At 46.7% G+C, this 27,910-nt stretch overlaps 1 protein-coding gene across 3 annotated transcripts in view; it reads left to right on the top strand.

Annotated features, from left to right (window-relative positions):
* The window catches only part of DENND2A (DENN domain containing 2A), a 66,347-nt gene extending 45,927 nt beyond the window's left edge, over positions 1–20,420 (top strand). Inside the window, exons 10-20 of one of the 3 annotated variants that reach the window (XM_067307928.1) lie at positions 499–608; positions 805–874; positions 1,506–1,583; positions 2,087–2,227; positions 5,650–5,798; positions 14,013–14,190; positions 15,124–15,165; positions 16,570–16,687; positions 17,323–17,562; positions 18,602–18,688; positions 20,128–20,420. In XM_067307928.1, the coding sequence (XP_067164029.1) occupies positions 499–608; positions 805–874; positions 1,506–1,583; positions 2,087–2,227; positions 5,650–5,798; positions 14,013–14,190; positions 15,124–15,165; positions 16,570–16,687; positions 17,323–17,562; positions 18,602–18,688; positions 20,128–20,255 (1,341 nt within the window). In that variant the 3' untranslated portion in view covers positions 20,256–20,420. Of the gene's footprint in view, positions 1–498; positions 609–804; positions 875–1,505; positions 1,584–2,086; positions 2,228–5,649; positions 5,799–14,012; positions 14,191–14,319; positions 14,532–15,123; positions 15,166–16,569; positions 16,688–17,322; positions 17,563–18,601; positions 18,689–19,685; positions 20,086–20,127 lie in introns of those variants that run through there. The other 2 variants (XM_067307934.1, XM_067307943.1) reach the window with 2 other exon arrangements.
* The last annotated feature ends 7,490 nt before the right edge of the window (positions 20,421–27,910 follow it).

The following is a 27,910-nucleotide window of genomic DNA, read 5'->3' on the forward strand; positions in this document are numbered from 1 at the left end:
TGATTTTTATGCAATTATTACCTTTCTCCCCCTTTTCTCTTTAAAGAGAACCAGCACTGTATAGCAATGAGTGCCATTCTTAAGGAAGACATGCTCTTAAAGGGAGGGCACTGCTTTCACCAATAGTCTAGCTAAGAACAGGGAGTGAAATGGGACAAATGCAAAGCAAATGTGACAGTATATTTCTAAATGTGATGTAATAGAAGTTCCCCTCACACTCCAATTCTCTTTCCCTTTTCTGGAATGCATGTCCCAGAGTGTAGGCCCAATATTTCAGAGCCAAGTGTTGCAGAAGTAGGGTTTGGTGGAATTGGAGGCAGAAAGTTGCTTTAAGATATCTAAAGATTAGGTGAGTCAGAATCACAGAAATTTTAATATCTTCCAGGCAGAAGCTTTGCCTCTGTCATCACCTCTTCATTTGTCGCAGGAAAAATATTTGAAGTCATTCCATCCCCACATGACTAATTGGAAACATTCCTTCTCTCTGTTCTCTGCTAGCTTGAACGCTCATTCAAATTCATGCGTGAGGCAGAAGATCAGTTGAAAGCTATTCCCCAGTTTTGCTTCCCTGATGCTAAGGACTGGGCCCCCATCCAGCAGTTTGCCAGGTAAATACTGTACTTCGTATCCAGATCTATGAAAAATGTATGTATCCAGCTAATTTATATATGAGCACTGTTATGGTAGAAAATCAGATAGTGCCCTGAGAAGGGTGTATTGGAAATATGAAAGATTTTATCTTTAAGTCAGAGATTTTGTGTATAAGTGAAGGATATCTCTTCATTCTAGTTTCTCTTTCTGCAGTGAGACATTCTCATTTGTCCTGACTGGGGAAGATGGGAGCAGGCGGTTTGGATACTGTAGGAGGCTGCTGGTAATTATCCATGGTTCTGTTCATTAGCAGAAGGGAGACCACCCCTCTTTGGGTCTAGTGTTACTGGCACCCCTTATGGGGAGTGGAAGCTGCTGCTCTTCTCTTTCAGTGTGGAAGGAAAGGGTGGAAGCAGACCAGCTTTGTTCTTTTCTGCTCAGTGCCAAGGTTGCTCTCTGAGTACCACCCTCCACTCCAAGCACAGCTCTTTTGCCTTTTCCTCATGTTAGTACTTAATGTTATGAGCACGGACTGTTGTTTCACTACTAAGCTGAGGGTAGGATTTATCTCCCTTAAGTTTAGATATCTAGTAAATAATTGTCTAAACCTGTTGCTGGTCCTATAGGCTCAGAGCTGTCTCTGTAGAGCAGTCTGCCCTGTCTGACTTAGGAAGGCTGGGACCATACTGTTTATGAGCCATTTTTCCCCACTGTTTCTAAGATGTCAGTGTTTTGAGCCAGACTTGAAGTGCTGTCTTCTGCAGCATGCTGTGAAATGCACACCAGTTTCTGAGCCAGCCAGTGAGCTGCAGGTGCTGAGACAGCAGCCATTTGGTCTCTACAGTAGTTGTAACTCTGACTTTTTTGGTGTTTTTTTTGTGTGTGTTTGTGTGTATTTGCATTTCTCTTGAAAGCCCACTGGGAAAGGGAAGCGTCTCCCAGAAGTTTACTGTATTGTGAGTCGTCTTGGATGCTTCAACCTGTTCTCTAAGGTGAGGGGGAGAGAGGAAGGGAATTTGTGCTGCAGGCAGAAAGGGACCTGAAAGTGAAGCCAACACCAGAAGAATGGGGATCAGGGGAGCTGATGGCTTGAGAAGGGGGTCGAAGTGGTGTTGGCAAGGCAAGCAGCCTTGCTAATTCCAGAACCTAGAAAAAATACTGTTGAAAAGAAAAATGTATTGTCAGCTGTTGGCTTGTTCCATCAGCAGAACTACCAGTACACAAGCATTGAGAGATTAAAAGGTGGGGTCCTGGCTCCAAAGATCAAGGGGAGTTTGCAGTGGTAAGCCTCCCTTTGACCTCACTGGTGCTGGGTTTCTCTTGTTGAGGAAAATGAAGGGTTTACAGTTGCATCTCTTATCTTCTCCCTTTTGATTCAAATTTTCATATCAATGCTGGGTTAAGGAGAGAATTTAGATGCTGGTTAACTTTAATCCTGGTGTTGCCTCCCTCCTCCTCTTTTACGCATTTTTGTGGCTTTATGTTTTTGTTTCAGATCTTGGATGAGGTTGAGAAGAGACGGGGCATTTCGCCAGCCTTGGTGCAGCCCCTCATGAGGAGTGTCATGGAGGCACCTTTCCCAGCTTTGGGCCGGACGATCACAGTCAAGAACTTCTTGCCAGGCTCAGGGACAGAGGTAAAAAGACCACCCTAGAGCGAGAGAGATGTAGGCCAGCAAGTGCTGCTAGAAGTGCACGGCTGGCGACTGGAAGTTGGGACTGTGATGGGATGCTGTGGGGGTGTTCAGGAAGGACAGGTTGTCTGGCAGCTGTGTGGAGGGAAGTGAAGGAGTAACATGGGGACCTGAGAGGATGGCACAGACACTTTTCCAGTGACCTCAGAATCAAAAAGTAAATCATACTGTGAAAGTGAAAACAGGGCATTCAAACTGAACTGCACAGACTGGCAGAGTCCACACTGTACCACATAGAGCTACACATGGCCTTGGGTTTGCTCCAGGCTTCCCACAATTAATTTCCTGAAGGCAGGATTAATAGCATATGCTCCAGCATAGCTAATGCACGGTCACTGTTTGTGTGGAACAGGGCAGGATGTTCCAGTTAAAAATACCTGAAATCATTCAAGGCAGTGGTACAGCCCTTCAAGAATGATGTTTTCACAGGGTGGAGCTGAGGGTATATGTTGCATTTCCCACAGTGTGTTGTGAGAACTGTGGGAGGGTTTTAAGAGTGCAGAGCTTTTGGGGATAGCATTGGAGGACTGCAAGAGGTTGGAGGGAGCCAAATTGGGTGTGGTCTTGGCATGCTTCCCACTGGGCATGGTCCTTGGGGTGTGCTATCCCTGAATGTGAGAGAGGAAAGAGAGTGAGTTGATGTAGGTTGTGCCTACCGGAGAGCATGCCAAGTTAAGCAGCATAGACAATCAACAGTCTGTGCTTGAGCTCCCTGCCTGACCCTGTTTTATCTAGCAATGTGGATGTACCTGTTGCTGAAGGCAAATGTAAAGAACAAAAAAGCATGCAAGGACCAAACCAGAAAAATGAGATATAGCCAGAAGAGGACATAGAAAATACATTTGTCTGTCAACAGTGGAATTAGTAAAACCTCTTTCCTTGTACTCCCCCTTCTCTGGGCACGAGGCAGTCACTGTGCTGTGGCTAGGCAGGAGCTGTGCGCGTGCCAACCGTCCAGCCAGTGCGTGTGTGTCACTGGACCGGGGATCTGCTGCCAAGCAGAGTGTGTAATGGCTGCGTGCTACCTGCCTTTCTCAGCAGGGACACTGTGCTGGGGCATGAGCGCCTCTCTCCTCCGTGGGCAGCTGATTTCCACAAACTTACAGAACTTAATTGTCCTTGGGACCCTGTCCATTAAAACTGGAAACTGAAATCAGCCAGTTGTGGATTCAAAAGTTAACACAAGAAGAGGGAACCAAGTGGGAGCATGATTACATGAATCTCATTTCCTCTGGGAAAAGCAGGCTAATAAGAAAGGTTCTGTTAATACATTAGAAGGATGAGACAGACATAAGAAAATACTGAATGGCAACCCTGGTTTGATTTCCCCCCCCACACACACACACCCCACCCTCTTAGTGTTGGCAGGCCTATAATGTATGATAAGTGAACACATTGAAGACATTCAATGTGGGTTTTTTACACTTCAGTCTTCAGAAGGAAGATGATTTATGGTCAGATATTTAATGCTATTAGTATTAATAACGTGCGAGTGCAGAACAGAACAGGAAAAGAATTTGCTCAAGACACCTTAAGTGTATTTAGGTAAATAGGACCTGAGGAGATTCACAATACAGTTGTGCAGAAAACAACTGCAGTGATCTCTGAACACTTTGCAAGCAGCTCTGAGAATGGGAGGTCCCAGAGGAATAGAAGAAGGTGGCCTAGTGTTGGCCTTCAAGCAGAGGGAAGGTGAGGATTCAAAGAAATGTAACTTGATTTGACCTAAATTTGATTGCTGGAAATACAGAAGAACAAAATACATAATGAGTTTGTATGAATCTAGAGGATCATAAAGTAGTGAGAAATAGTCAGCTTGGATCTGTGAAGAATGAATCATGTTAAACTAATCTGTTTTTCTTCTTTGAGGTACCTGGCCTAGTAGGGAGAGGAAAAAAGGGGAAGGCTTTTTAGGAGAATTTAGGAAGACTTTCAGCATAGCACTATGCGATGACAAACTGAACAGTACAGACTAAATTAAATTACTGTAGACCACATGCATAACTGGTTAAAAATCTGCACTCTAGGAGTAGGTTCCCAATGGTTTGCTGTCAGGCTATGAGAATGTTTCGACTTTTTGTTTCTAGGATCCTTAATGTTCATTAATTATCTGGTTGATGGCATAAACTCCACATTTACACAATAGGTGGATGACAGCACAGAGATGGATTGCAGGTACTTTGGAGAGTAAGGGATTAAAATTCAAAATAACCTTGATAAATGGAAGATTTGGTCTGAAATTCAATATGGACAGGAGCAAAATGCTGGGAAGGAGAAATCAAATAGTCTAATACAATATGGAAATAACTGAGTGAGCAAAAGTGCTTCAGGAAAGGATCTGGTGGTGTAGTGGACCATTGAATGAGCAAAAGTAACACTATGATGTTATCAAGACAAGATCCTGCATTGTGAAAGACAATAAAAGGATGGATTTGAATGATTTATGTGGAGTATCATTTTCAAAAAAAAAAAAATGCAGACATTAGAAAAAGTCCCAGGGAAGTGCTGAAGTTTATTAAATGGTGTAGAAAATACAGGCAAAGTTTGAGAGAATTGTTTGCTTAATATAGAAAGCGAAGAACAAAGCAGGGCACGTGACAAGAACCTTCCAAAATACAAGGAGTTTTGTACAGAGAGGAAGGTGACCAATTGTTCTGAGTGTGTACTGAGAGTAACACAAGACGTAGATGGAGTAATTTGCCACTGAGGTGGTGTAGTTATAGGTTTGGAGTCGGTAAGGGTAGTTCAGAACTGGAGTAGATTTCCTTCTGGGATTTATAAAATGCCCATTGTTAGAGGTTTATAGGAACAAGTCAGATAATCATCTGCCTAAGGTAATGAGCGTGAATGCTAAGGTTCTGTGACAGGGATTATTGAAATAGATATGAACAAATGAAAATGTCCTCCTGTTATTCTTTTCCACAATTGATATAAAAACTTATAGTTAGTAAGTTAGGAATCCAGATTCTTGCAGTAAAAAAAAAAAAAAACTAACTGTGAAAATAAGAGTGAAAAATCAAAAGGCTATGTGCCACTCTCTTTGCATGTCAGGGAGCCTGGAAACCACTCCTAGCTGGACACAAACTAATTTTCCTCCTCATAAAGAGCTCCCTGTCCTCAGTCCGGCGGGGGGAACTTGTGGTTGGTGTCATTCTGTGCCCACTGGAGTGGACTCTGGATAGTCTTCGGCCTTATCTGGAAGAAGGATTTGTGGGAGGTCTTTGAAAGGACTGTGCTGGAAGACTTAATGCTGCGTGGTATTTGCCAGCACAGTTGGTAATGTGTGTCAGGACCGGTCAGGTCCTGGCTTGCCCCAGTGTCGGTGGAGGGCCGGAGCTGACCCAGGGTCTTTTTTTCTCCAACAGGTAATCGAGCTGCGGCGGCCTCTCGACTCCAGGCTTGAGCACGTTGATTTTGAGTCCCTGTTCACATCCCTCAGCGTGCGGCACCTGAGCAGAGTCTTTGCCTCCCTGCTTCTGGAAAGGAGGGTTATCTTTATCGCAGACAAGCTCAGGTACCCTCTTGTGTTTCCTTAAACAAAATGCTGGCAAGGAGGGAGGCTGCAGTGGCTGGTTCCTCTGCCTTGTTCTTTGGTTCTCCTCAGCTCCTTTCCAACTTCTTACCTGATGTGAGTAGGGCTGTAATTCCCAGGAGTGGGGAACTCTAGAAGGCACGTGCCATTGCTCCACTTTGCAGCTTGCAAAATGTGAGCTTTTTCTTGTCCCCAAGGAGAATCATGTCCCATTTCCTCCGAATCATTTCAGAGCAGAGCCCCCGTGCTAAGGAAGCAGAACCCCTCCCCTTGCTCCATGGTAAGGCAGTGTTCCCCACTGAGCTGTGCTAAATTTTCAGGGAGCAGGCCTGAGGCAGAGGACGCTGTCCCTTCTGGGTTGTCCCCTGATGTCACAAGATTGGTTTCCTAGATTTTCTTGCTTGTATTTTAATATTAGTTCCTAAAAACTTTTTTCATGTAGGGGGAGTGAAGGGAAAGGGTACAGTGAGGGAGGATGAGGCAGAGGACTTCCCTTTCTCTTTTTAAATTTGCTCAATTTATCTTTTTTTTCTTTTCTTCTTTCTCTCTCTCCCCTAAGTTATGAAAATGGGCCCAGGTTTCTTTAAGATCTTGTGCAGCTGGTGGCTGGCAGCTCTCCAGCCCTTGAAGCACTTGAAGATTCAGGGAGGGAGAGTACACCAAGCCTGGGGAAGGAAAAACTGCTTGGATGAGTAATGACACTTAGGAGCTGCTCAGGTTTCAGGAGCATACAATGCCCCCAAGCTGTCTGTTTTCACAACTTCCAGCCAGCAGGCTGCATCTCTGGGGCTGGGGGCTGAGGCAAGAAATGGGGAGGCCCCTTCTACAAGGGAGCAAAGGAAAAAATTTGTCCTGCAGGGATCTGGTGCTCTTTGAGAGCAGAGCTTGGACAATCTCATCACAGGAGTAGGAAGGCTGGAGAGAGGGAAGCTGTAGCATCAAGGCAGCATGGGCTGCTTACAGTTCTTGGCAACTGCCTTGGGTAAGGGAGGGGAAGATTTGCTTTGTTACAATCACTGAAACATTATATGGGTAGACATTTAGGATTCTGAATACTTAAGCCACACGTGAGATGCAGAGCATTCAGACTTGACTGAAACTGAGAGAATTCATCCAAATGCTGTATTTCCTCATAGTGCGTATGATTTGTGTGATAGTTTACGATAACAAGTTTTGTTTTGGGGGAGTGGGGGTTCTTCTGCCCAGTAGGGTAGATTTAACCTCCTTGGAAAAATCCGTTAAGGACACAGACGTCATTATATTCTCCAAATGAGGCAGGGTGAGAAGAATAGATTGTAGGGTGCATGGCTTGTTTTGTTTTGCTTTGCTTTTTTAAGGCATCGGTTTAGAATGAACCTTTATTTGACAGATCTTTCCTTGTCAAATCTTCTTGTGACAGCACACCACCATGCTTTCTGAGCATGCCATGTGCAAAAGAGTATCTCTAATTCAAAGCACTTCTGTGGGTTTGGCCTCCCCCCACAACCCCATAGCTCCTGTCAAAAAATCCAGGGACGTTAGGAATGAATCCAGCTGCCCAGGCCTGTAAAACAGAATTGGGGAGAGCTATAGAATCACAGTTTCTAGAAATCTCTGAATATAGCATAAACAACTTTCTTCTGTGAAAAAAATTGTCATGTTTCAAAGATCCAGGATCTGTTGGGCCACAGGGCTCAGAATCAAATATTTAGTATAGAGCCGCCAGCTCTCTACAAGGCTTTTAATATTTGATGTTTCTGAGAAGACCTTGCTCCTAGCGTCAAGCAATTTCAGGAGAGTTTTAGTTTTTCTTTTCTTGTAATAAAAGTTGAAGTTTCTCTGGCCCTTATTGTTGTGGAGAAAAACTTGAAAATGACCCCAAAGGACTATAGATACTTGGAAAACAGAAGACAAAGAAAATAACCCTCAAAATGAAATAAGCTGTTTTATTTTTAATCCAGTCCAATGATTGAATGCATTGGATTGGTGCGCTTTTCGTAACTGAGAGGTCAAGAATCTCTGTCTTGTAGTGGAAATCACATTTTGAACACTGATGATATTGTAGATACGGGACCTCGTGCCCAAATGCTACTTGCTTTGGGACAGGAACACACTGAACTCAATGAATATTAAAGTATTTACTTTAAGGGTAAAAATGCCAATTTTAGGGAAAAGAAGAAATATTTTTTGCCAAATAGCTTAAGAGAGGAAAAAAAAAAAAAAACAATAGAAACAGCTGTTCGAAACTACTCAGAGGTTTGAAATGCTAGAAATAATCCAGCAAAGATGGATTAACAGGCAAAGTGCAGGTGACATGATGAAAGGTGCATAGCAAGTTACATTTGTCATGAATCTTTGGAGTTTTCTGTGTGGGCATTATCCATAGCTGTATCTGTACACATGCATAAAGGTGTGATGTGTGTCAGTGACAGAGAGAAAATGATGTATACATTTTATTTACGACTTCTAGTTGCTATAAAATCTGTCTCTGGGAAAGAAAGCTGAAACGTCTCCTGCCAAATACTGTGTGAAATGTGAAATGTTTTCAAGCTGAGCCAACAAATGCGTCTAACAAGTGTACAGCAAGTGAAATACTTTGTCTTTTCCATCTTTAGAATGAAAATTGAGTGTCTTTTAAAGATCTGTCAATCCAAAAGTTGGCAGCGGAAAAGGAAAGAATTTGGTTTATTATTTTTTTCTCTATTGCCATGGAAACAAGTACACATTCCCTTTTGGCCCAGGAAAATGACTTTGTTAAAAGTATGTTGATCTGTGTAGTCTATCCCCAGCTTTTACTCATTCCTGTACGGTAAACCTTGGACTGGCCTGAGGGAGATCTGTTAGATTCGGAGGGCTTTTTACATCAGAAAATTGACATGGGCTTAGAACTAAGGCACTCATTTTTCTAGATCTCCTTGAAAGCCTGTTGTGGATCTGACCAACTCAAGCAACTCCATCTGTCCCTGCCAGGAACCACAGCTGTGTCAACAATACAAAGTGGTCATTGTTATCAAAGGCAGATCTGAAAGAATTAGAGTAGACACTTTAAATGTGGTCATCACCAGTAAAAGATAATTAATCAGCAGCCCTTTCTGTGTGCTATGAAAACAGTCTGACCTGGGCCTGTGCATCCCAGCAATCCAGACTTCTCATTTTCGTATTACGGTTAGGGTGAAGAAGAAACCAAAAGAAGACATTTGGACGTCAGATGGTAGTATTGTTTTTTTCAGTGTGGTCATAACATTTCCTTCTTCACATGTGCTAACTCGCCACTTCAGTGGTAGATGCTAGCAGTCCCCAAAAGCAATGGCATTGTCCCGGCAGGATTTGTAGCAACACTTCACAAAGTCACAGTGCAAAGTTTGGAAGCTCCATCAGCTATTAAACATTGTAAAACGAGATCTGCAAACCAATGTTAGTAAATCCAAATGTGACGCAATGTCAGGAAACCCAAAGATGTTTGTAAAATGAATCCTGTTGAAGCAGAGTTTATATTAAAAAATAATAATAATAATTAAAAAAAAGAATCATACCATGTTAAATTGCCAAATGCCAGCGTATTTTCAGCAGTCTGGTTAGTGCAAGGAACAAAGGGCTTACTGACATTAAACTCCAAAAGGCTGATCGATTCAGTAGTATTTTGTTTTGTTTTGTTTTGTTTTTTAAGAAATCCTTAAGACTCCTAAACCCAAAGAAAGATTCTGCTTGGTGGACTTTTTAATGAATATGCTTGCCTTTGGAGTGGAAAGCTGGAAAACCTATAGTCAGTCTTAGTTTGGGAAGAAAGTAATCAAATAGAGCAGCCAGTATCGTTCCTTAGAAATCGTTGCAAGTTGTTTAGAGTGTCTTCTTTAGTGTAAGTCAAGCTAGTCTTGGAGCAAATTTTCCCAGAGAGGAAGAAGACTTTCCATTTAGTTGCAGCTACTGTGTTCAGAGTCTGTATTGACCACTTCTATGCGAGGTTGCTGCCAAAAAGTAGCAGCTGCAATTGTTGATCTGTTTTTGCATATGATACTGTGTGGTGGAAAGGCCTGTTGTTTAAGCAAATAAATGTCATAAATTGCTACAATATCATTACTCTGATCAAGGAAGTGTTCAGCCAGAGATGTATATGGCAGTCAGTGTCCAAATCAGTCCTTCAGGAAGGGAGTCTGTCAAGGTTCTTTGTGTACATCGGTACCTTTTAGGCTCTAGACTAGCGATAGCTCATTCATTGTCTCCTGCAAGCTCCTGTGCGAGTGACATCAGAGGTGCAGCTCTGCCATTTTCCCTACAGGAGGCTGAATGAACCCAGGAAGATGTGTTCAGGATCTTGAAAGTGTACTTTACTTTAAAGACCTGGAGTACTTTAAGGATGTTGAAACCAAAAGCCTTAAAAACCAGTGTCTGCGTTCCATTTGAGCAACTCACAGTGAGCTTCTGCAGCCTGAGATTAGTGCATGACACTCCCCAAAGCACACTGCAGTCGTGCAGAATAGATCTCTTAATTCCTGATGGCATTTGGAGCACACCATCAAAAGACAGCACCCTGGGTCAGTATGGTTCAAACAGCAGGAGTTGTTGTGATGGCTGTGGTGCCATCAGATATCCATGGCTGTGGTATGTTCTGGGATTTCAGTTAGGGGTGTTGGCCGTAGCTACACAAAGGCATTGCTTGTCTCTTTGGTATAAGAGCCCTCATAACAGAAGGGGTGACAGACACTGAAATACATAGTGCTTTGAGAGTGCATTAAATTATTGCAGTGCTGTGGACTGTCAAACTTTTCACCAGCAAATATTAAACATGAAGGAAAACTGTTGACTGTCAAGGTGTGCCACTTCGTGATTCCATAAAAGATTCTTTCACTTAATTACTGATACTCTAGAACAGCTTTTCAGATATGTCTCCACTTGTCTTGGGACATACATACATATCTCATAGAAATAGGCATCCAGCTTGAGCAGTGTGCAAAACTTCAGTGGTTGTGTTCACCTTGAGGAGATAGCTTCTACATAGATGGGTATATGCTGTATTATGACTGAGGTGAAATGCAGACCATCTCCCCTATCGCTGATGGCTGAAGAGCACACGGTTATGCAGAAGGCATAAAAGGAATTTAGCATATCAGATTCTTCTGTGTGGTTCAGTAACCTGGGTTTGAATTAATGATTTGTCATTGCTTTTGAAAAGCCTTGCGAGAGAAGGAGGGATCTTAGATTAGACTACATTAGATTAGATTAGATTCATTCCAAAAGACCGAGACTGCTGTGCTCTTGGAAAACTGCAACTCCTTGAGACCCTCTGCAGAGCAATTCTGACCAAACCACATGCAGAAGAGCTGCTCCATTGGTACCTCCTCTGTGTCCATCTCTAAAGTGCTCTGTCTTCAAGGGAGGCTCACAGACTTCAACCCAAACAGTCTTAGTTCCTGAAAATTACTTCCATGGTAAGAAATGTTTCAGAGCAGAGACAAGCAGGACTTATCTTGGAGGTGATTAGGACTTTGCAAATAGAAGGGTGGAAGGGGAAGGTACTTTCTTTGCTTCCTGCAACGTGGCGCATACAATTTCAGACTCACACAGCTCTCTGTGTAACTTCCACCAGCTTGACCTCAGCCGTCTTTCCTCCCACTTAAGCTCTCATGTACTGTCTGTACTCCATGGGAACTTGAAAGCAGAGTTGAGGGAAGAACAAGCCACAGTAAATACACTGGGAGACAGCATGCCACAATATCTCACCGTGTCACAAATAACCAGGTACTTCAGCTGCCTGCTGTTCTTCTGTGGAGCCGCATGGAATCACAAAGGTCCTTCCCATTAGTTTTCAAGTGTTGTCTATAAAATCAGTTGGGAGCTTTAAGCAGGAAAGGTGGATGTACCTTCAAGATCAAAGTTTTGCAACAAAAGTGAAACTTCTAATCCTTCCCCGTTCAGCTTCTGCTCAGAGAAAAGGAAGTCCAGTGGTGGTAGTCTGAGTAATGTTGGGATGCTGTGGACAAGTGATGAAAGGAGGAATTCTTTCTGCTTTTGCAATAACACTGCTATTGTTATTACTGTGGCTATTATGAGTCAGAAATTGAGGAGCAGAAAATATGGTATGCACTAATGGAGGAGAAGGGAAGCCCCCGCTTTTGTATCTGCTAAAGGGGTTGAAATTTATGGGTATACAAGTAACATGTACAAGCATCACCATCTTGAAGGAGACGGTTTTTAAAGGATCTGATTAATTTGAAGCTTGCTTCTAAAACTGCATACCTGTGTTGCAGTTCCTTTCAAAATTAGTCTATATGAAAGATACAGGGGAAAAAAAACATCTGCTCTGGTATTGTTCCCACTTTTGGGGGGTAAACGTTCCCATTTCTTACTAGGTCTGTGTTCTTATCTCATTATTTTCATGTTGTTTCTCTCTTTGATTCATGTTGTTTCCCTCTTTATGTTGTTTCTCTTTGACTCATTATCCTCTTTGTATATGTGGGGTGTATCAGCTGTGCTGGTCTGCATTCAGTAAGCTAGCAGACATGGGCTTGCTGGTGAGGACAGGGGCAGCTTGAGAGCAGAGATGGAGGGTCAGCCAGCAGGAATGAACAGAGAAGGGAGAGAGGGATGCTTAAGACCTTCCTAAACAAGGATGTGGAACTGTCTTTCCCCATTTAAAGGCTTAAGGATACTAGTCTGTGATGCAGTCTTTGAAGGGTCCGCCTCTTTTTTTTATACAGTATCTCCTTAAGAGAAGACAAGCCTCTGTAAGCAAAGAGAGAGAAAACTGGTCCTCTCTTGGGAAGAGACTTTACCTCCCAGGAGGTTGCTTCCAAGCGCCCATTCCATACCTGTTAGAGTCCTAGACAAAATTCTCATATTAAGCAGATTCTAGTCTCTCCCCGGGCCCGGGGATTTACTTATCTCCAAAAAGCGTCATGTGTTTTCTGATATTCACTGCCTGATTTCTTCGTATGGTCACACTGATGTTCCAGCAACCATAATCATGTTCTGCTAAACTGAATTTATCTGATGAGAGCCAGCCAGCTGTAGCCAAGCCATGATACTTTGCTCAGCTTGTGTTAGCATTACAGTACAGGGACTCAAATTTGCCAGACTTAACTGGAGCAGGGGGAGGAGGGAAATCAGGCATTACTTTTCAGAGTGAGCTCAAGTCCACACCCATCAAACCCTTTCCCTCTCGTTTCAAGTGGGCAATAAACTGCCAGATCCGGGCTCCTCAGTGTAAATTCCCCTGAGGAATTTAACACAAGCCAGCTGTGCACGCTTCCTCAGCCACGTGATTCCTCCAGGCCCCACTAGCCTCTCTCCCCTCCTCCAGTCCTTCAAGAGCTGGATGCTAGTAAAACAAAATGACGTTTTATTCACAGTTTATTGTGGCGAGCTTCCCTCCTCCCTTGATATGTACAAGTGCTTGCAGACCCAGAACAGATGAGTAACCGATGCCCTGCAGTGAGCTTTGCGCATCTCCATGACTGACTGCAGATGCTACCTACCTCGCTCCAGAGATCTGATGGGTTTTCTGGCCAGACCCTCTTGGAAGTTGTCAGCAAAGGGACTTACAGCAGAGCCTCTGGTAGCATTTGAACGGGGAAGACTGACAGCTCTAATCCTGTGAGCCGTGGGCAGTATGACCAGCCAGGGACACCTGGAGATGTTGCATCTGGGGGTTAGCACAGGGCCGGGGAGTCCGGGCAGGCCATCCAGCTGTGCTCACAAGGCCAAGAGTATAGCCAGCAGGCAAGTGGGCAGAGTATGGACTGACAGATAGCTGCTCCTGGCTGCTGTAGTGGTGGAAATCTCCTGTCTTGTACCCCATGGCTATATGCTGTCTATTCTGAACGGTATAGCTGCTGTGAATTCAAACCCTTGGCTTTCCTGTGGGAACAGCCACAGAGGCATGCCATGGAAGAATAAATTGTCTTTTCTCTAATGAGAGGCAGTTGCATAGAAGACCATGTCTGTGTATTATTCGCCATCAGGACATTGGAAGAGCAGACACTAGATTCAGTGAGATGTGTCCTTTGACACATGTACATTGTGTGGGATCATCTTTCCTAACCTGGGCTCCTGTTATAAGATCTTTCAACCTGGAATTAGAGAACGAGACAGAAATTTGGGAGACGGCCTAGTAACTGCAGAGTTCGTTCAGGGAACAATTGAAAGAGCCCTGATTTCTAGTAAGTGCCACTCATCTCCTGACTGACCTGCTGTTGTGCGTGCTTGTGTTTTATCTTCCAGCACTCTCTCGAAGTGTTGCCATGCCACGGTGGCCCTCCTGTACCCCTTCACTTGGCAGCACACCTACATCCCTGTGCTGCCGCCTTCCATGATCGATATTGTGTGCTCACCCACCCCCTTCCTCATCGGCCTGCTCTCCAGCTCTCTGCCTCGCCTGAAGGAGCTCCCGGTAGAGGAGGTGAGCCACACACTCTGACAACCTTGCTCTTAAAAAAAATATATATATTGCTCTTACTGGGCTGAGTTGTCTCCTGTCCTAGAAAGGCTGCTATTAAGAGCCATGTTTGCCCCTATTGTTTTAATGCAGGGTGGTGCTGTCACCACAGAAAACTGCAGGCTGCTGTTTGGCAGCTAATGGCGTGCAAGGATCAAGCTCTCGTCCTTTGTCTGCTGCGAGCATGGGGCGAGGAAGGAGGCGAACATCCCCCAGGGCATACTGTGAGGCAAAGGGCTGCGCTCTGCCTCATGCGGAATTGGAAATGGGGGAGGCTGGGATCTCCCACAGTGGGGTTGTGCTGGTAGGGGATTATTTTTAAAAGTTTCTGGTGGTTTCTGGATAGCATTGTCTAGGGGCTAAGGACAAAGTCTGCCAGGTGTGAATTGTACTTGCTAGAAATCATCCAGGATAGCTGCCCTTCTGTCTAATTAACATAGATGCCTAATGAAATGCATAAATAATTAGGAACTAGACTGGTTCACAGTGCGCAAGGGTGAACATAGCCAGGCCTCGTCAATGAGCCAGAACATTTCCATCCCTGCCCATCCAGAGCAAAGCAGGGCAGCGCACAGGCAGAAAAAGGCGGGAACTCTGATCCAAGTGCGGCATGAGCAGCATTAGCACAGTGCTGAGCCAGGGCAGTGAGGAGTGGTGGGCTGGGCTCAGAGAACAGCCTCTTTTTGCCCAAGCTGTTCTGTGGTTTGTGGTGAAGTAGTTAGAAAGCCACAGTGAGGGCCCCGCTCTTGGCTAGTGCTGGATGCCTCCTCCAGCTGCTGTGGTGGTTAACAGGAGCAGGGGCAGGGCTGAAGTGTTTCCTCCAGAGCAGTTAGAGATTAAGATAAACTCTAATGATGGAAATAATGATTTCCTACTTTTCTTCTCACTCTCTGTTAGGTCCTTGTGGTTGACCTTGTAAATAACCGGTTTCTGAGACAGGTGAGCAGAGCTATTTCATATCCTGCATCTTCTGTGACCTTCCTCCAACATACCTTGCCTCAGTCTGTATTTGTTGACCTACCTGGCTGACTGGAGCGCTTACTCCCCATGCAAACTAAGGCAGGATTTGTGTTTGGCAGTGTTATAGTGGTTACTGTGTACTTATGTAGTATCAGAGTCTTAAAGCAACTACAGATCATTGTGCTTTTTTTTTTTTTTTTTTGAGAGGGGAAACCATGACACCTGGGTACTGCAGGTCCTTGAGTGACATACCGTAAGACTGAGGGCAGAATGGAAGAGCCTTGGCTCAGTGCCATTTTCTGGGAAGCAGCTGCAGCTCCCAGGGAGTTGTGACTCTTCCAGTCTGTGTCTGCCAGTCCCTCTCCTATCACTTACCCTGCCCTGAGCAGGGAAGGTAGCCTTGATGATTCCTTCAAATCCCTTCCTGGCCTTGGAGTTTGTGATTCCTCATTCTAGCCCTTACACTGTATGGGTCACAACTAGGAAGTCAATAATCAGGAATATAGCTGTTGCTTTGCAGACAAGATTGCCTACAGGTTTTTACTTCCCTTTGTCCTGGAGAGGAGGAGCAGGATATTTAAGGGAAGAGGATAGATGAGAGAATGTGTTCCTGGCCCTAGAAGCCAGTTTAGGCCCAGAGCTCTACCACAGATCACTGTGCAGTGCTGGCTGTGTAGGTCTCTCCTAGAGCCTCAGGACCCATGGGTAAAATGGGACAAGAGCACCTCCTGCTGCAAGGAGTAGCATGTGGATGAAGGCCACTCCTCTAATGCAGTTTGTGCTTTTCAGCTGCTTTAGCTAGTGTGAATTGTGTTTGCATCTTTTTAGTGGCAGATGTGGAGTGAAATGCTTTACCTTATACCTCTCTCTTGGAGGTTTCAGCTAAATCACATTATCTCAGGCAGGGTTGGTAAGAGCTCACACACAATCACCAGTTGGTCTACGGAAACTTCTTAAGTCTCTGTAACGTGACCGCTGTCTGAGCAAAGCTAAGCAAGCAGTTGTGCTTACCTGGCTGCATGCCAGCATTGTTCAGGTAAGTCTTGTTTGTGGTGTTATTGGTGCTCTCAGACAGATAGTGGAGCCGAGGGTGGGCCTTGGCAGGTCGGGTCTCAGGTCAGACACCTGAAATCCTTCCAGAATAGGAGAGTATTTGGGACAAGACACCCCCGTTTCTGCTCCCCCCATCCTTTCTTGAGTGTCCTGGCTGAGAGGTGTTGGAAAAGTGCCAAGTATATTATGCGTTCTCCCTCTCCTCTCCTTGCAGTTCATTTTTAGTGCTCCCCTGCTGTGTCAGGGGCTGGGTAGGATATGGTGGAGGAGAAGGGCAGGCTCCTGCCATGTGGCAGCCCCAGACCCTGAGAACGTGGCTCTGTTTTGCAGATGGAAGATGAGGACTCCATTCTGCCTCGGAAGCTGCAGGCCGCCTTAGAGCACATCTTGGAGCAGAGGAACGAGCTGGCAAGCGACAAGGAGGAGGGCTCTGTGAATGGCAAGCAGGGTAAAGGACAGTGTCTTTCAGCTTAAAACCATGTCTCTTCCTGCCCCTTCTTCTCCTGTCACTCCTTAGAGAAGAACTAGGCTTGGGCTGAATTTAACACTGCAGGATTGGAGATAGGTCAGGATTTTTGCTTGAAGTTTTATTAAATTTTCCATTGCACGGTCCTTATCCCCTTCCTGGTTCTGTCCTTCATTTCCTTATGGCTCTAGGGAACATCTGTAATCCTTTCAGGTGGGGATTACACAGGCCTCTCTCTGCTGATGACCATGTGAATGATGCATACTACTCCAGTGGACAGTCCATGTGCAGGATTAGTCTCTGAAGCAACAGTGTAGGTCGCAAGTGACTGGGCTGAGACAGCTCTTTCTGGGGGTATATGGGTATAACCTGGCTGCAGAAGAGCCAAGACAGAGCTAGGTGGCTTTCAAGGCAATAGCAGCCCACTCCTTTTCTCCATGGCAAGCACTTCCTAGGATGGTGTCTCTGTCAATGAGCTTTTTCCACTCAGGCTGGATCTGAAAAAGGCCAGTGAGTATGTACCTGGAGTGGGTAAGACACCACAGATGGCTCTTGGAGTAAAGAACACTGCTCCTCCTAGCACTGCCCTCACCACTGCCTCTTTCTTCTCTCCTTAGAGTCCAGCCCTTTGAATGAGGTGGTGTCCGAGGCCTTTGTCCGTTTCTTTGTGGAGATTGTGGGCCACTACTCCCTCTTCCTGACACCCAACGAGCGAGAGGAGCGGACTCTGCAGCGCGAGGCCTTCCGGAAGTCTGTCTCCTCCAAGAGCCTCCGACGCTTCCTGGAAGTTTTCATGGAGACGCAGATGTTCGGGGGCTTCATTCAAGAGCGGGAGCTGCGGAAGCAGGGGGTCAGAGGTGAGGGGCTCTGCTAGGGTCATCTGCAGTTGTGGAAATGTTGCTTTTGCTCCTATGAGAGTTGGGAGATTCACACTAGCATCCAGCTCCATCCTCAGCAATGTGATGGGAAGCTGTAGTGTGCAGGGACTCTAGGAAGGAGGCAGTAGGAAAGCTCTAGTGTCGGCTGATGGTCTGTTCTGATATCCCCATGTGGGCTTCAAGAAGTCACTCACAGATCTTTTTGTCTCTGTTTCCTTATCTTCCCAAAGGAGGAGCATCTGGTAGTTCCTTACTGGGGTTACAGCCACCCTTCACCACTGCAATAGGTGACATAAGTCATATCCTCCATGTGTGCCCCTTCTATTCCTTGTTGAATGACACAACTGTCACAGGAGGGCATGTTGCTGGAACTGCATTTATTATTGCAATCCCTCCTCCCAGGCACAGGCACTGGGGAAGCGTGTCTACAGGAAGAATGGGCTGGATTGGTCATGGCTGTTTGGTCTAGTAAAAAATACGAATGTTCATGTCCTTCCCAGAGCTGCTTTTGTTGTTTCACTCCTGTTATCCCATGGTCCCTAGGGCTCTGCTGGCGGCCAGTTTCTCATCCCTACTGCTGCTCAGTGCTGGTTTAGCAGTTTCCTCCAAAGTGCTAATGAGCAGTGGACTTTTGAATAGGTGACTGGGTAAAAGAGTTTTTGCAGAGTGGTAAAATGTGGCTCCTTCATGATGATTCCCCAGATGACCTCACTTTCTGGACTTAGCCATGTTCACAGAAGAATGAACGGAGGTTTTATCTCTTCCTATGTGAAGTACAACAGATCACTCAGCCTTGCAGTGCTGGGGAGGAGGTAGCAGCATGGCTGGGAGCCCCACGGACATGGACAAAGCTCCTGTCCCAGATCTGGGCTTAGCTGATGGAGGAGGTTGGGTGAGTTGTTCACTATACTGTGCAACAGTTCATTTGGTAAGCCAGGACAGTATGCTTTCAGATGTGCTTCTTACTTTTATTTATAAGGAAGCAAAATAGAAATTGCTGACTTCTCTCTTCCTGCAGGTCTGTTTGAGGTACGGGCTCAGGAGTACCTGGAAACACTTCCCAGTGGGGAGCAGAGTGGAGTCAATAGGTTCCTGAAAGGACTAGGTAAGGGACCAGCAAAGCCACTGACTTTTCTTGAGGTTTAGGCTCTTCTTCCCTTGATACCAGGCCTAGAGATTCAACACCAGGGGTTATTCACCGTGGGGTGTCAGGACTCTCCCAGTGACTGAGTGTGGCTTCTTGCAGAGCAGTGCTTTGAGCCTTGAGTGAGTCATTAGTGCCTGACCCCTGGCAGTGAGGGAATGGGTGAGGGGGAACCACTAATTGGTGTATCCCTGCTCTGGCTTGCTGGTGGATCTGCCTGCTGATCTGCCCCTTGCCTGGAGGTTGGTGAGAGACCAGAGTTTGGACCGTGAGCTGTTTCTGAGACTCGCAAAGGAGGAAGGAGGATCTGAGGAGGCAATGGAGTGACCAGTGACTCAGGCATGGTGGGTGCTGTTCCTGGTGGGGGGAGTGACAACCTCTCCCTGGGCTTCAACTCTGCCTGGAGGGATCAGTGGTGGGAATTGCCTAGGAGTGCTGAGAGGCTGAATTCAATTCCCGCTGTAAGGGGGTCAGGAAGAGAGCTCCAGTCAGAGGTTAGAAGCCCTGATGAGGGGCTAGCCTGGACGCCCTAGCTAAGAGAGCTGGGTCTTATGTTCAGATCCCATCCCTGTCTCTCTTGTCTTGGCCACTCTGAAAGAGCAGCAGTGTGTGTGGGGCTGGTGTGCCCTGCCTCTTATCCACCTGCGGTCTGGCCAAGTGAGCTTAGTAGTATGTTCGCCTTCCAGGACTGCTGGGTAAATGCGGTCTGGAAGGTGTGCCTGGACCCATGTTTGCAGGTCCCAGTCTGCAACGCTGCTCCCAGGGGGGTAAGCAGAGCGATGACCTGCTCTGCAGATATCTACTCCCACCTAGCAGGGCAGGTGGCTCTGGATAAGGACCCCATGCTGACAGCAGGGGCGATTCTCTGTATAGGCTTGCTCAGCCAGTGGCAGCAGGTAGTGACACTTGTCTTGCCTATTACTGTGATAAGTCCATTTTCCTTTCTCCATCTCATCAGGTAGCAAAATGAAATTCCTCCACAAAAAATAAGAGTGAAGCACGTGCTCATTCCATAGAAGAGAAGGGCTTTACCATTTAACAGCAACAAATCGGACTGTTATCAATCATTCCCATTTGGCCTGCTCCCAGGGGCCAACAGCCTTGGGTGAGCTGACCACCAGAGACTGGAGAAGGCCAGGATGTGCTCACGCAGGTGTGTGGTGCCACAAGAAGATTTGATGACTGCAGAGCTGCCTGGACAAGTCTCTGGATTTCTACAGTACCATGCACTGGACCAAGCGCTCTCTGAACTCTGTACTAGCATGTTGCAGATGCCCCAGCGGATTGGATCTCTTAGCTAGTCAATTCTTTGTTTTGTTGTATTTTCCTATTTATATTGGGGTTAGAACAAATATTAACCAATGACTCTTGCCCTGCCTCCTCTCTGCTTGGTGTTACAGGAGGCCAGAATGGGACTCCCACAGGGACTGAGCAGAGCTCAAACACCAAGGACGGGAAGAAAGAGGAGATGTATGGAAATAACTCTTTGCAAAATGAGGACACTGAGGACCACAAGGATGCAGACTGACCAGGAGGAGCTTATGAGCTGGGGGAACGGGTGAGGGGGAACCACTAAACCTACTGAGGGCTTGATTGGCCAGCCTGCTACCAGGGTGGCTGTGCCAGGGGGTCCTGGCACAAGGAGAGGCCTTTCCTTATGCAATGTAATTAAAAGTGAATGGCATAAAAGGTATATGGCACTTTGGGTATTCTTTGGGGGAGAGCTGTGTGTCTGCCCGCTTGCCCCTCTGGGGATGAGCATTGGGCTGGAGGAGACATCTAGCAGCTGAGCCCTTGGCTTTGTTGCATGCACATGCCTTGGTGCCAAGTGGGCCTTGTTTCTCTTGCCTGGACTGGTTGCAGATGGAGCCGAAAATGGAGCTCTCTTGCAGGGTCTTGCCTCTGAGACCAGCTTCCAGATGGTCGGATGGGTCTTCCTCTCCTGCTTCTGAGCGTTGCTGCTGATCAGCTCAGGCATTACCAGGCAGTTGGTAATGTCTCTCCAGCAGTGGTAGAAAACATAATGATGCTGGGTAAAGCTGATTAGAATAAAAATCAGGACATGAGCTCTACCAGGAAACGCTTGATGAGAGGAGCTGTTTGAAGGTGCAGTCTAGAGGAGCTCTTGCCTAGGTCATGTGGTTGCTACTTGCCCTCATTCACTGGGGCTCTCTGCAATTTTGAAGCCATATCTATGGCTGATTGAAGCCATGAGAGGAAGGAACCCCCTGCAATGTCTGGTCCTCCAAACTGCCTGGGAGAGCAATAAGAAGCAGGCAGGAGGAATGTGGCTGCTGCTTTTTTCTATGCTTTCTGAGGGGAGGCATCAGGACCTGCTGCTGCCCCTCCTTCCAGCTAACCTGCCAGCCTCCTGCCTCTGTGGGAAAGAGGCGTGGAGTGGCACAAGAGAGGTGTGTTGAAGTTGAGGGGGGTTGAAGGCTCTTTCTCAGCTGGCATAAAAGTTGTTTCCCTTCCACTGCTTGTGAGGGCAGCCAACCAAGAACGGCTGGAACATCATTTGATCTCCTCTGCTCTTTGGAAAGGAAACAAGAGGGTAAGTTTGCTGCTGCATGAATGGAAAATCTCTTCCTCTGCCCTCTGAGAGGGTTGCAGGGTGCTTGGCCCAGTGAGAGGTGCATGCAGGCAAGGGAGAGGTCCTTGGGGCAGTGATATTTGGGGCAGCTGTGCTACACAGGACTGCTGGGGTTTTGCAGATTGTCTGAGTTCCCTTGTGGTCAGTGGGCTATTGTGGGTTAAAGGGCCTTTTTGACCAATATCCAGGTTCAGAGGAGCTTGCTTCCACTCAATACGGTAGGAGCTGAGGATCCAGTAACTGCTGGGGTCTTTTGAAGCCTGTGTTTCCAAAGATTCATACAGTGGCAGCCACTTTCCCTGCTAGAGCTGATGTTTAAGTACAGAGGAGATGGGTGGTGGTAGGAGTGGGTGGCTGGGCAGGTGGGGTGGATGGTGGAGGGATGAGTGAAGAGGATTTATATGGTGCTTTGTTGGCTCACAACATAACAGGACATGTTATATCTATGATACATAGTGCTATCTGGGTGCCACAATAGATAAGGGACAGCAGTAGTATCACACGGGGTGCGGGGACGAGTCGACAGACAGCACCAGAATCTCTGTCCTCCCAACTGATGTATGGAGACAGTTGAAGCAGCAATAAAATGGGATTGGACAAGCCAACTTGCAGCTGAACCTGCAAGTGTCCCCAACGGAGTGTGCCCCACATGTAGGGGTCTGCAGAGTTAGTGCAGTTACTTGAAACATATGGTGTTGTGTTTGTTCTTAGTCAAATTCAGTACACCAAGCTTTTACAATACCATGCACATTTATTATCCTCTCTGCCCCAGGACTCTTTACAAAGTGAAAAAAGAACTTAGAGAAAGTACCTGAGGGAGGAGACACGCGATAGCCATGTTCGCAGATGAACTGTGAAGTGAGGGAGAGGCAGGGAGGCTGTTCAGATGCAGGAGCTGCTTCAAATCAGATTCAAAGTGTGAAAGAGCAGAGGGAGGTGATATGAGAATGGGGGGTGGTTTGTGGAGCAGAGAAATTGGCAAGAATTAAAAACAGACTTTAAAGACCAGAAAAGCGACTCTGAAGGAGATGCAAGCCTACGTAGTTGTGAGCACGATGTGAGCCCTGCTGCATGGCGAGGGCAAAGGCATTGACCTCAGTGGGCACAACGCAGCGGGCACAGAGCCAGGCCTGCCAGCGTCCTGGGCCTGTTCATGGATCATCCCCTGGGTTTGCTGGGCCTGACACCGTACTGAAAATTTGCACTATTTAGTCTAGTTTGCCACAGGAGGCAGTAATGCCACACCAAAGGGAATTGTTGTGAGCTGTGGTGTAATTTAAGATTAATTAAATGCTGTGTTTTAGTTCTCTTTTTAGAAGATGTCTTTCCTTCTGTCACTGTTCAATCTAAATGAATACCTGTTCTTCTATCTAAAGCTGTGCATAGAAGAGCCCTGTCTAACCTTCTAGCTATAATTTAAAAATCTGGGTTTTTTTCCTTGGGTAGTGCCAACAGCTCGAGCCAGCTGTTGCTCATGGTCCCAATACAAAGGCTGATGAGGGCTGGTGACGTGGTCAGCTGCCCTCCACTCACACTGCCAGATTTGGTCTTTCACAACTTGGTTCAGTCTTAGGATCCGCATCTCAGATGGTAGCTATATCTAGTCTGTGAAGCGGTAACTTCTGTATCTAAGACCCCATCTCTCCTCAGGAAGGAATTTTCTTGATAACAATTAAAGCACACAAAAATGAGAGCGTGTGATGCTTCCTGTGTGTCTGCATAGGACAGGCCACAGCTGTCCTTTACTAGCAACAAGGTACAGATCGCTCCCTCTGGAGGAATTGAGCGATGTCTATAAGAAGCCACATAGAGCAGGTTGGATGAATAGGTTAACAATGCTGATTTTTTTTTTTCTTCTGTACTTCTATGAGCTTGGGCATATAGGAATAAAACAATTAGATCAGGATGGTGGATCTTTTTTCAGCTCTAACAACCCCAGGATTTACAGGGACCAAAGAGAGGCATTTCTGAAGCACTGGAACAACCTCTGCAGTAAGTGGAAAATCTTGAAATCTTCTTGCTGTGGAGAATTTGTGTGTGAAGCTTATCTTCACAACCAAAAGCTCTTCTTTTTTCTACTGAAAACACATGCTTTCTTTGCTTTGCTTTTTTTAGTGATAGAAAAACTGGGTTTTGCAAAGCTTAGGTGCACCCACGCATGGAAAGGCATTCTCCTCTCTCCACAAAGTGGCCAGGATACCAGTAAAGCCTTGTGGAGAGGTAAATGGAGAGGATGTTTCAGCTCAGTTCCAGCCTCTAGAACTGGGTGTCCTATGCTGTCCCCCCACAGCCAAGCCTCAGCCTAGGAGCTCCGCGTTACCTTTCTCAAAAGATGTTTTCAACAGAGTGGGTTTTCTTCCTCCATTGGAGCTGTGGTAAGGAGTTGGGAGAGTTTCCTGGGATGCCCGAGGCTACCAGATTTCTTAGCTGAACTTCAATTTCCATGTGAACGTGCTGGAATACTGGCAGCTTTTACCTGCAATATCCTAACAGCTCAAAATAAAATGAATTGTAAAATAGCCACATTTGTTGCATTTTGGGGCTGCACATAACAGGACAGCTCCAAGTGTGCTCTGCCAGCACAGGGCTCTGTACCCACTGAATATGTTCATTGGCAGCTCTAAGGAAAGTGGGAATCAAACCTACATAGCTTACAAAATCCTGGAGGCTAAAAAAGCAGTGGCATGAAAAGCACAGTGAAAGAAATGCTTACAACTTTGTAATTAAGGGTTTAAAACAAAACTTAGACAAGAAATTTTGGTCTCCAGTCGTAGGACAGCCTCTCCAGTGTTAAGTCAAGCTGTGTTGCTCCAGGATGAGCAGGACCACATGTCTTTAAGTGCTTTATATGCTTTGGAGGAATCCACCTGCTAAGAAAAGACATAAGAACAGCTGTGCTAGGTCCAACCACAGCTCCACTTAGCCCAGTACCTTCCCGTGGACTGTGCCAATGGCAGATGCCCAGAGAAGACTGCACAAACAGAACATATATAATGGGTATGTCCTATATGCTATATATACCTTATTCCCAGAGCACTATACTTGCCCACTGTATGTCCAGCAATCATGGGCTTCCTGTGTCAGAGCTGGCATCTCTGTATTTAATAGTCTTGGATGGGTTTCTTTTCCATGAGTCAGTCATGAGAACTGGGACCCTCAATTTGTGCAGTTAAAAGCTGAGGTCTCTGCTACCTGCCACTCCTCGTTTAATTAAGCAACTCTTGAACATTGTCATGAGCAGCGTTGCTCAGTTGGGAAACCATAATACTAGTGTCTCTGGAAAGCTTTACATCTCCTCCTCTGCCATGTTTTACCAACTAACAAGCTGCCCATGCTGTAAGGCTGTAAGACTGCCAAGATGCTTGTGAGGCAGATGAGGCAACTCAAGTCCAGAGATGTCAATTAAGTTTCCCCAAGTTTTTACAAGAAGTCTGTGGCCTGGGGGGGAGCAGAGCCCACGCTGGTTGACTCCAAGCCATCAGTTAAACCCTGAGCTCTTTTCCGCTTCTCAGCTTGCCTGCGCAGGCTGGTGGCAGGGAATGAAGGCAGCCCCTTTTTTCCAGAGGGAAACATGGGGCAGGGGTGGGTCTGAGCAGGACAGCTCAGGCTGTGTGGACACAGAGGTGTCTGCAAGTCATTTGGAGGATTTGAGCATGAAGTTTTGGTCTGAGGGCTTCACCTCTGCAGGGCAGTGCCCCTGGGATCTGCTTTTCTCCCAAAAGAAGCAGCCATCCTCAGAGGTGCTCAAGGACTAAAGCAGAGCAGGTGAGGACTGCATTGGAAAAATGACATTATTGACACTTTCTGTCCCATCAGTCTTTGGCACCTGAGGCACCTTGTGTCCCCAGAAACACCTGCAAGGTTTCCCAAGAAGGGAGAGCTGGGGATGGAAGCCCTCATGGCCCTCCCTGAGGGGAGCCCTGGTGTGGTAGTTGGCATCTGAATTTGGGGGACAAGACTCTCGTAAACCTTCTTAGGGGAGATCTGATTTTGCTGGGTTTGGAGGGATTTTGCTGAAGGGCTGTGCCTTCAGGTGGCCATGTGCTGGGCGACCCTGGTGCCCCGTTGCCACAATGCGCTTCTGGCGGAGGGGCTTGTGCTCTACCTCTTTCCCGGGAAACTGCTTTCAAGTCACACGTCCCCTTGGGCAGCTTGCAGGTGTAGAGGCCGAGGCAGCCGTCGCAGTCGGAGGGCTTCTGGCAGGGCCGCGACTGAATCCCGTGGCAGGAGTACTGAAAAGGGCGAGAGGTGGCCGTAGTGCCAGTGTCCGATGTTTCCCAGCCCCGCTGGCTCCGCAAGCCTGCACACCCGGCTGCGCTCATGTTGGGGTTCTGCTGATTGTGCTAAGCAGAGCCCTGACCCCTGCACTGCTAAGGAGCTTGTGGTGTCCCCAGGCCAGCCAAGTTATTTTCTGTGTGGGCTCACTTTAAGTGTACAGAAGTTGCAAAAGAAAGGTTTGCCAAGTGCCCATGGGCCAGACTTACCTGCCAGGGACTCTGTGCTGGCATGGAGATGCCAGCATGGGAGGGCTTTCTGCAAAAAATTCCCTCAAATAAACCCCCTCTTCCTTAAGAGGAGGTCAGCAAGACCAGAGAGACTAACAAAATGTCTTTCTGCAGAAGCTTAGGGTAGAGCTTTGTGATTTTATTTGAGCAAATTATGTACCGTTCCTCTTTTGTGCAAGAGCCTTAGGTACAGCCCTGTTTAATTGCCTGCCCTGGTGGCTGCAGAAGGACCACAGCCTCGTGTAAAGCGAACAGCAATCCTGGCAAAGCCATAGGAGGAGGACAGCCATTCAGCCAGTCATTTAGTGGCAGTGTCAACTGCTCAGCCCCTGGGATGGCACTTGCCGGGGGTTGTTGTCTCCTGCACTTTCAAACTGACACCAGTCAGAAGTCTGGAAATTAGAGGAGCTCAAAAGATCCTCTTAATCTCCCCCCGACAGGCAGGCCGAAGAGGCTTTCATGAGAAAACAAAGCCAAGCTGCAGAAGATTATATGATGTAATGGGATGAGCATTTGCTGCTGGATGCTTGGCTTTCATGTAAAACAGTAAATGTAAAATGTAATGTAAATGTAAAAATGTAAATGTAAAAACTGCATGAGCTGGACAAACTGTTTACCAGTCTATAAAGTGGTAGCTTTGTATAAGGATCTAGAGAAGTTAGGGGCTGAGGAAAGAGTTTCAGTGTTAATTTATTACTTCCTTTGGCAGAAAGCATGATAAGCCACTGAAAGACATGACTGAAAGGATGCTGCAGGTGGGCTTGTGGGTGCAGTCCTGTGTGGGCAGGTGGCCCACCAGCACCCCTCCTAGGCACAGGGTTTTGGGGACACCATCCCTGATAGATCAGCCTGGCTGAGCATGGAGTCAGCCAGGTGAAATGAATGAGCTGTCTGGGGAGATGATGCCCATTTGGCAGGCTGGAGCACGAGACCTCAGAGCCAGTGGATGCATTGGCCCTGGGGCTACCAGGAGCAAGAGCCTGGGCCATTGTTTTCCCACTGAAATGGATTTCTCTGGCCTCTTCCTTGAAAGAAACTATTGTGTTCGCAGGGAAAAGAAGCTGCCTGCTCTCTCTTGGGCAGCTGCCTTCAAACTGAGGGGGACAGAGCAGGAGAGACTAAAGACACAGGCTAAGACCCTACAAACTACCACTATTTTTCTTTGGGCTTTGTCACTAAGCTGTCTGGTTGGTCCGAGTCGGGTGCATGCAGCAGGGGACTGAATAGATGCCTTCCTCTGGGGCATGTTGGTTTATGCAAGTTTTGTTTATGTCCTATCTAAAGGTAATTATGATTTGATAAATAAGAGAAGTTCTTTGTTTCAGAGATGAGACAGCAAAGTAGATTTCTTGGGCATAATGAAGAGTTGTGCCTCCCTTCAGCTAGGGCCTGCAAGGAGCTGTGCTTGTCCAAGCAGTGAGGGGCAACTCTCTCGAATCAAAGGATGGTGCCCCCAGTTACACAGCTGGGAGAGCTTGGTAGCAGAGCGGCTGAACGGGTAAACATGAGACCCCAGGGAGCTGGGGAGTGTTGCATACACTGAGCATGGAGTGGGACTGTCCCCTCCACACTGTCAAATGCACCCAACCTGCACTTAAGTCCTGACCTACTTGCCACCAGCACACACAGCCATGGGCTCTGCTTGAAGCCTCACAAGATACCAGGTGATACTCTAGGGCTGTTAATACTGTCACTTGCCTCCACCCTTATTTGCACCACAAGCAGAACATGGATTCAATGCTGGGCTGCGGCATTGTTGCAAGCACATTCACGCTGCACTTACGAGGAATGGCCTGAAAGCAGCTTTTCTACCTGATGTTCACATGAACACAGCATGCTCAGGTGCTGCTCCTGCTACAGACCTGTGTCCTGGCTGCTTTTAATGTGCCCATAGCGCTACATGGACTACCAGGGAGCTACGCTTTGTGCCTGAGTATTGAGGCTCATGCCAGTACTAGGGAGCTTAGCTTTGAATCTGACAGCTGGCTAAGCTGGTTGTGTGAATACAGCAAATGTGAGGGAAAGCATTAAGGATGGGGCTCAGTATGAGTCAGTCTGTGCTTCCTGTTGTAGTGTGGGTGCAGT

This window comes from Apteryx mantelli, chromosome 1, assembly GCF_036417845.1.
Source record: "Apteryx mantelli isolate bAptMan1 chromosome 1, bAptMan1.hap1, whole genome shotgun sequence".
Lineage (NCBI taxonomy): Eukaryota > Metazoa > Chordata > Aves > Apterygiformes > Apterygidae > Apteryx > Apteryx mantelli.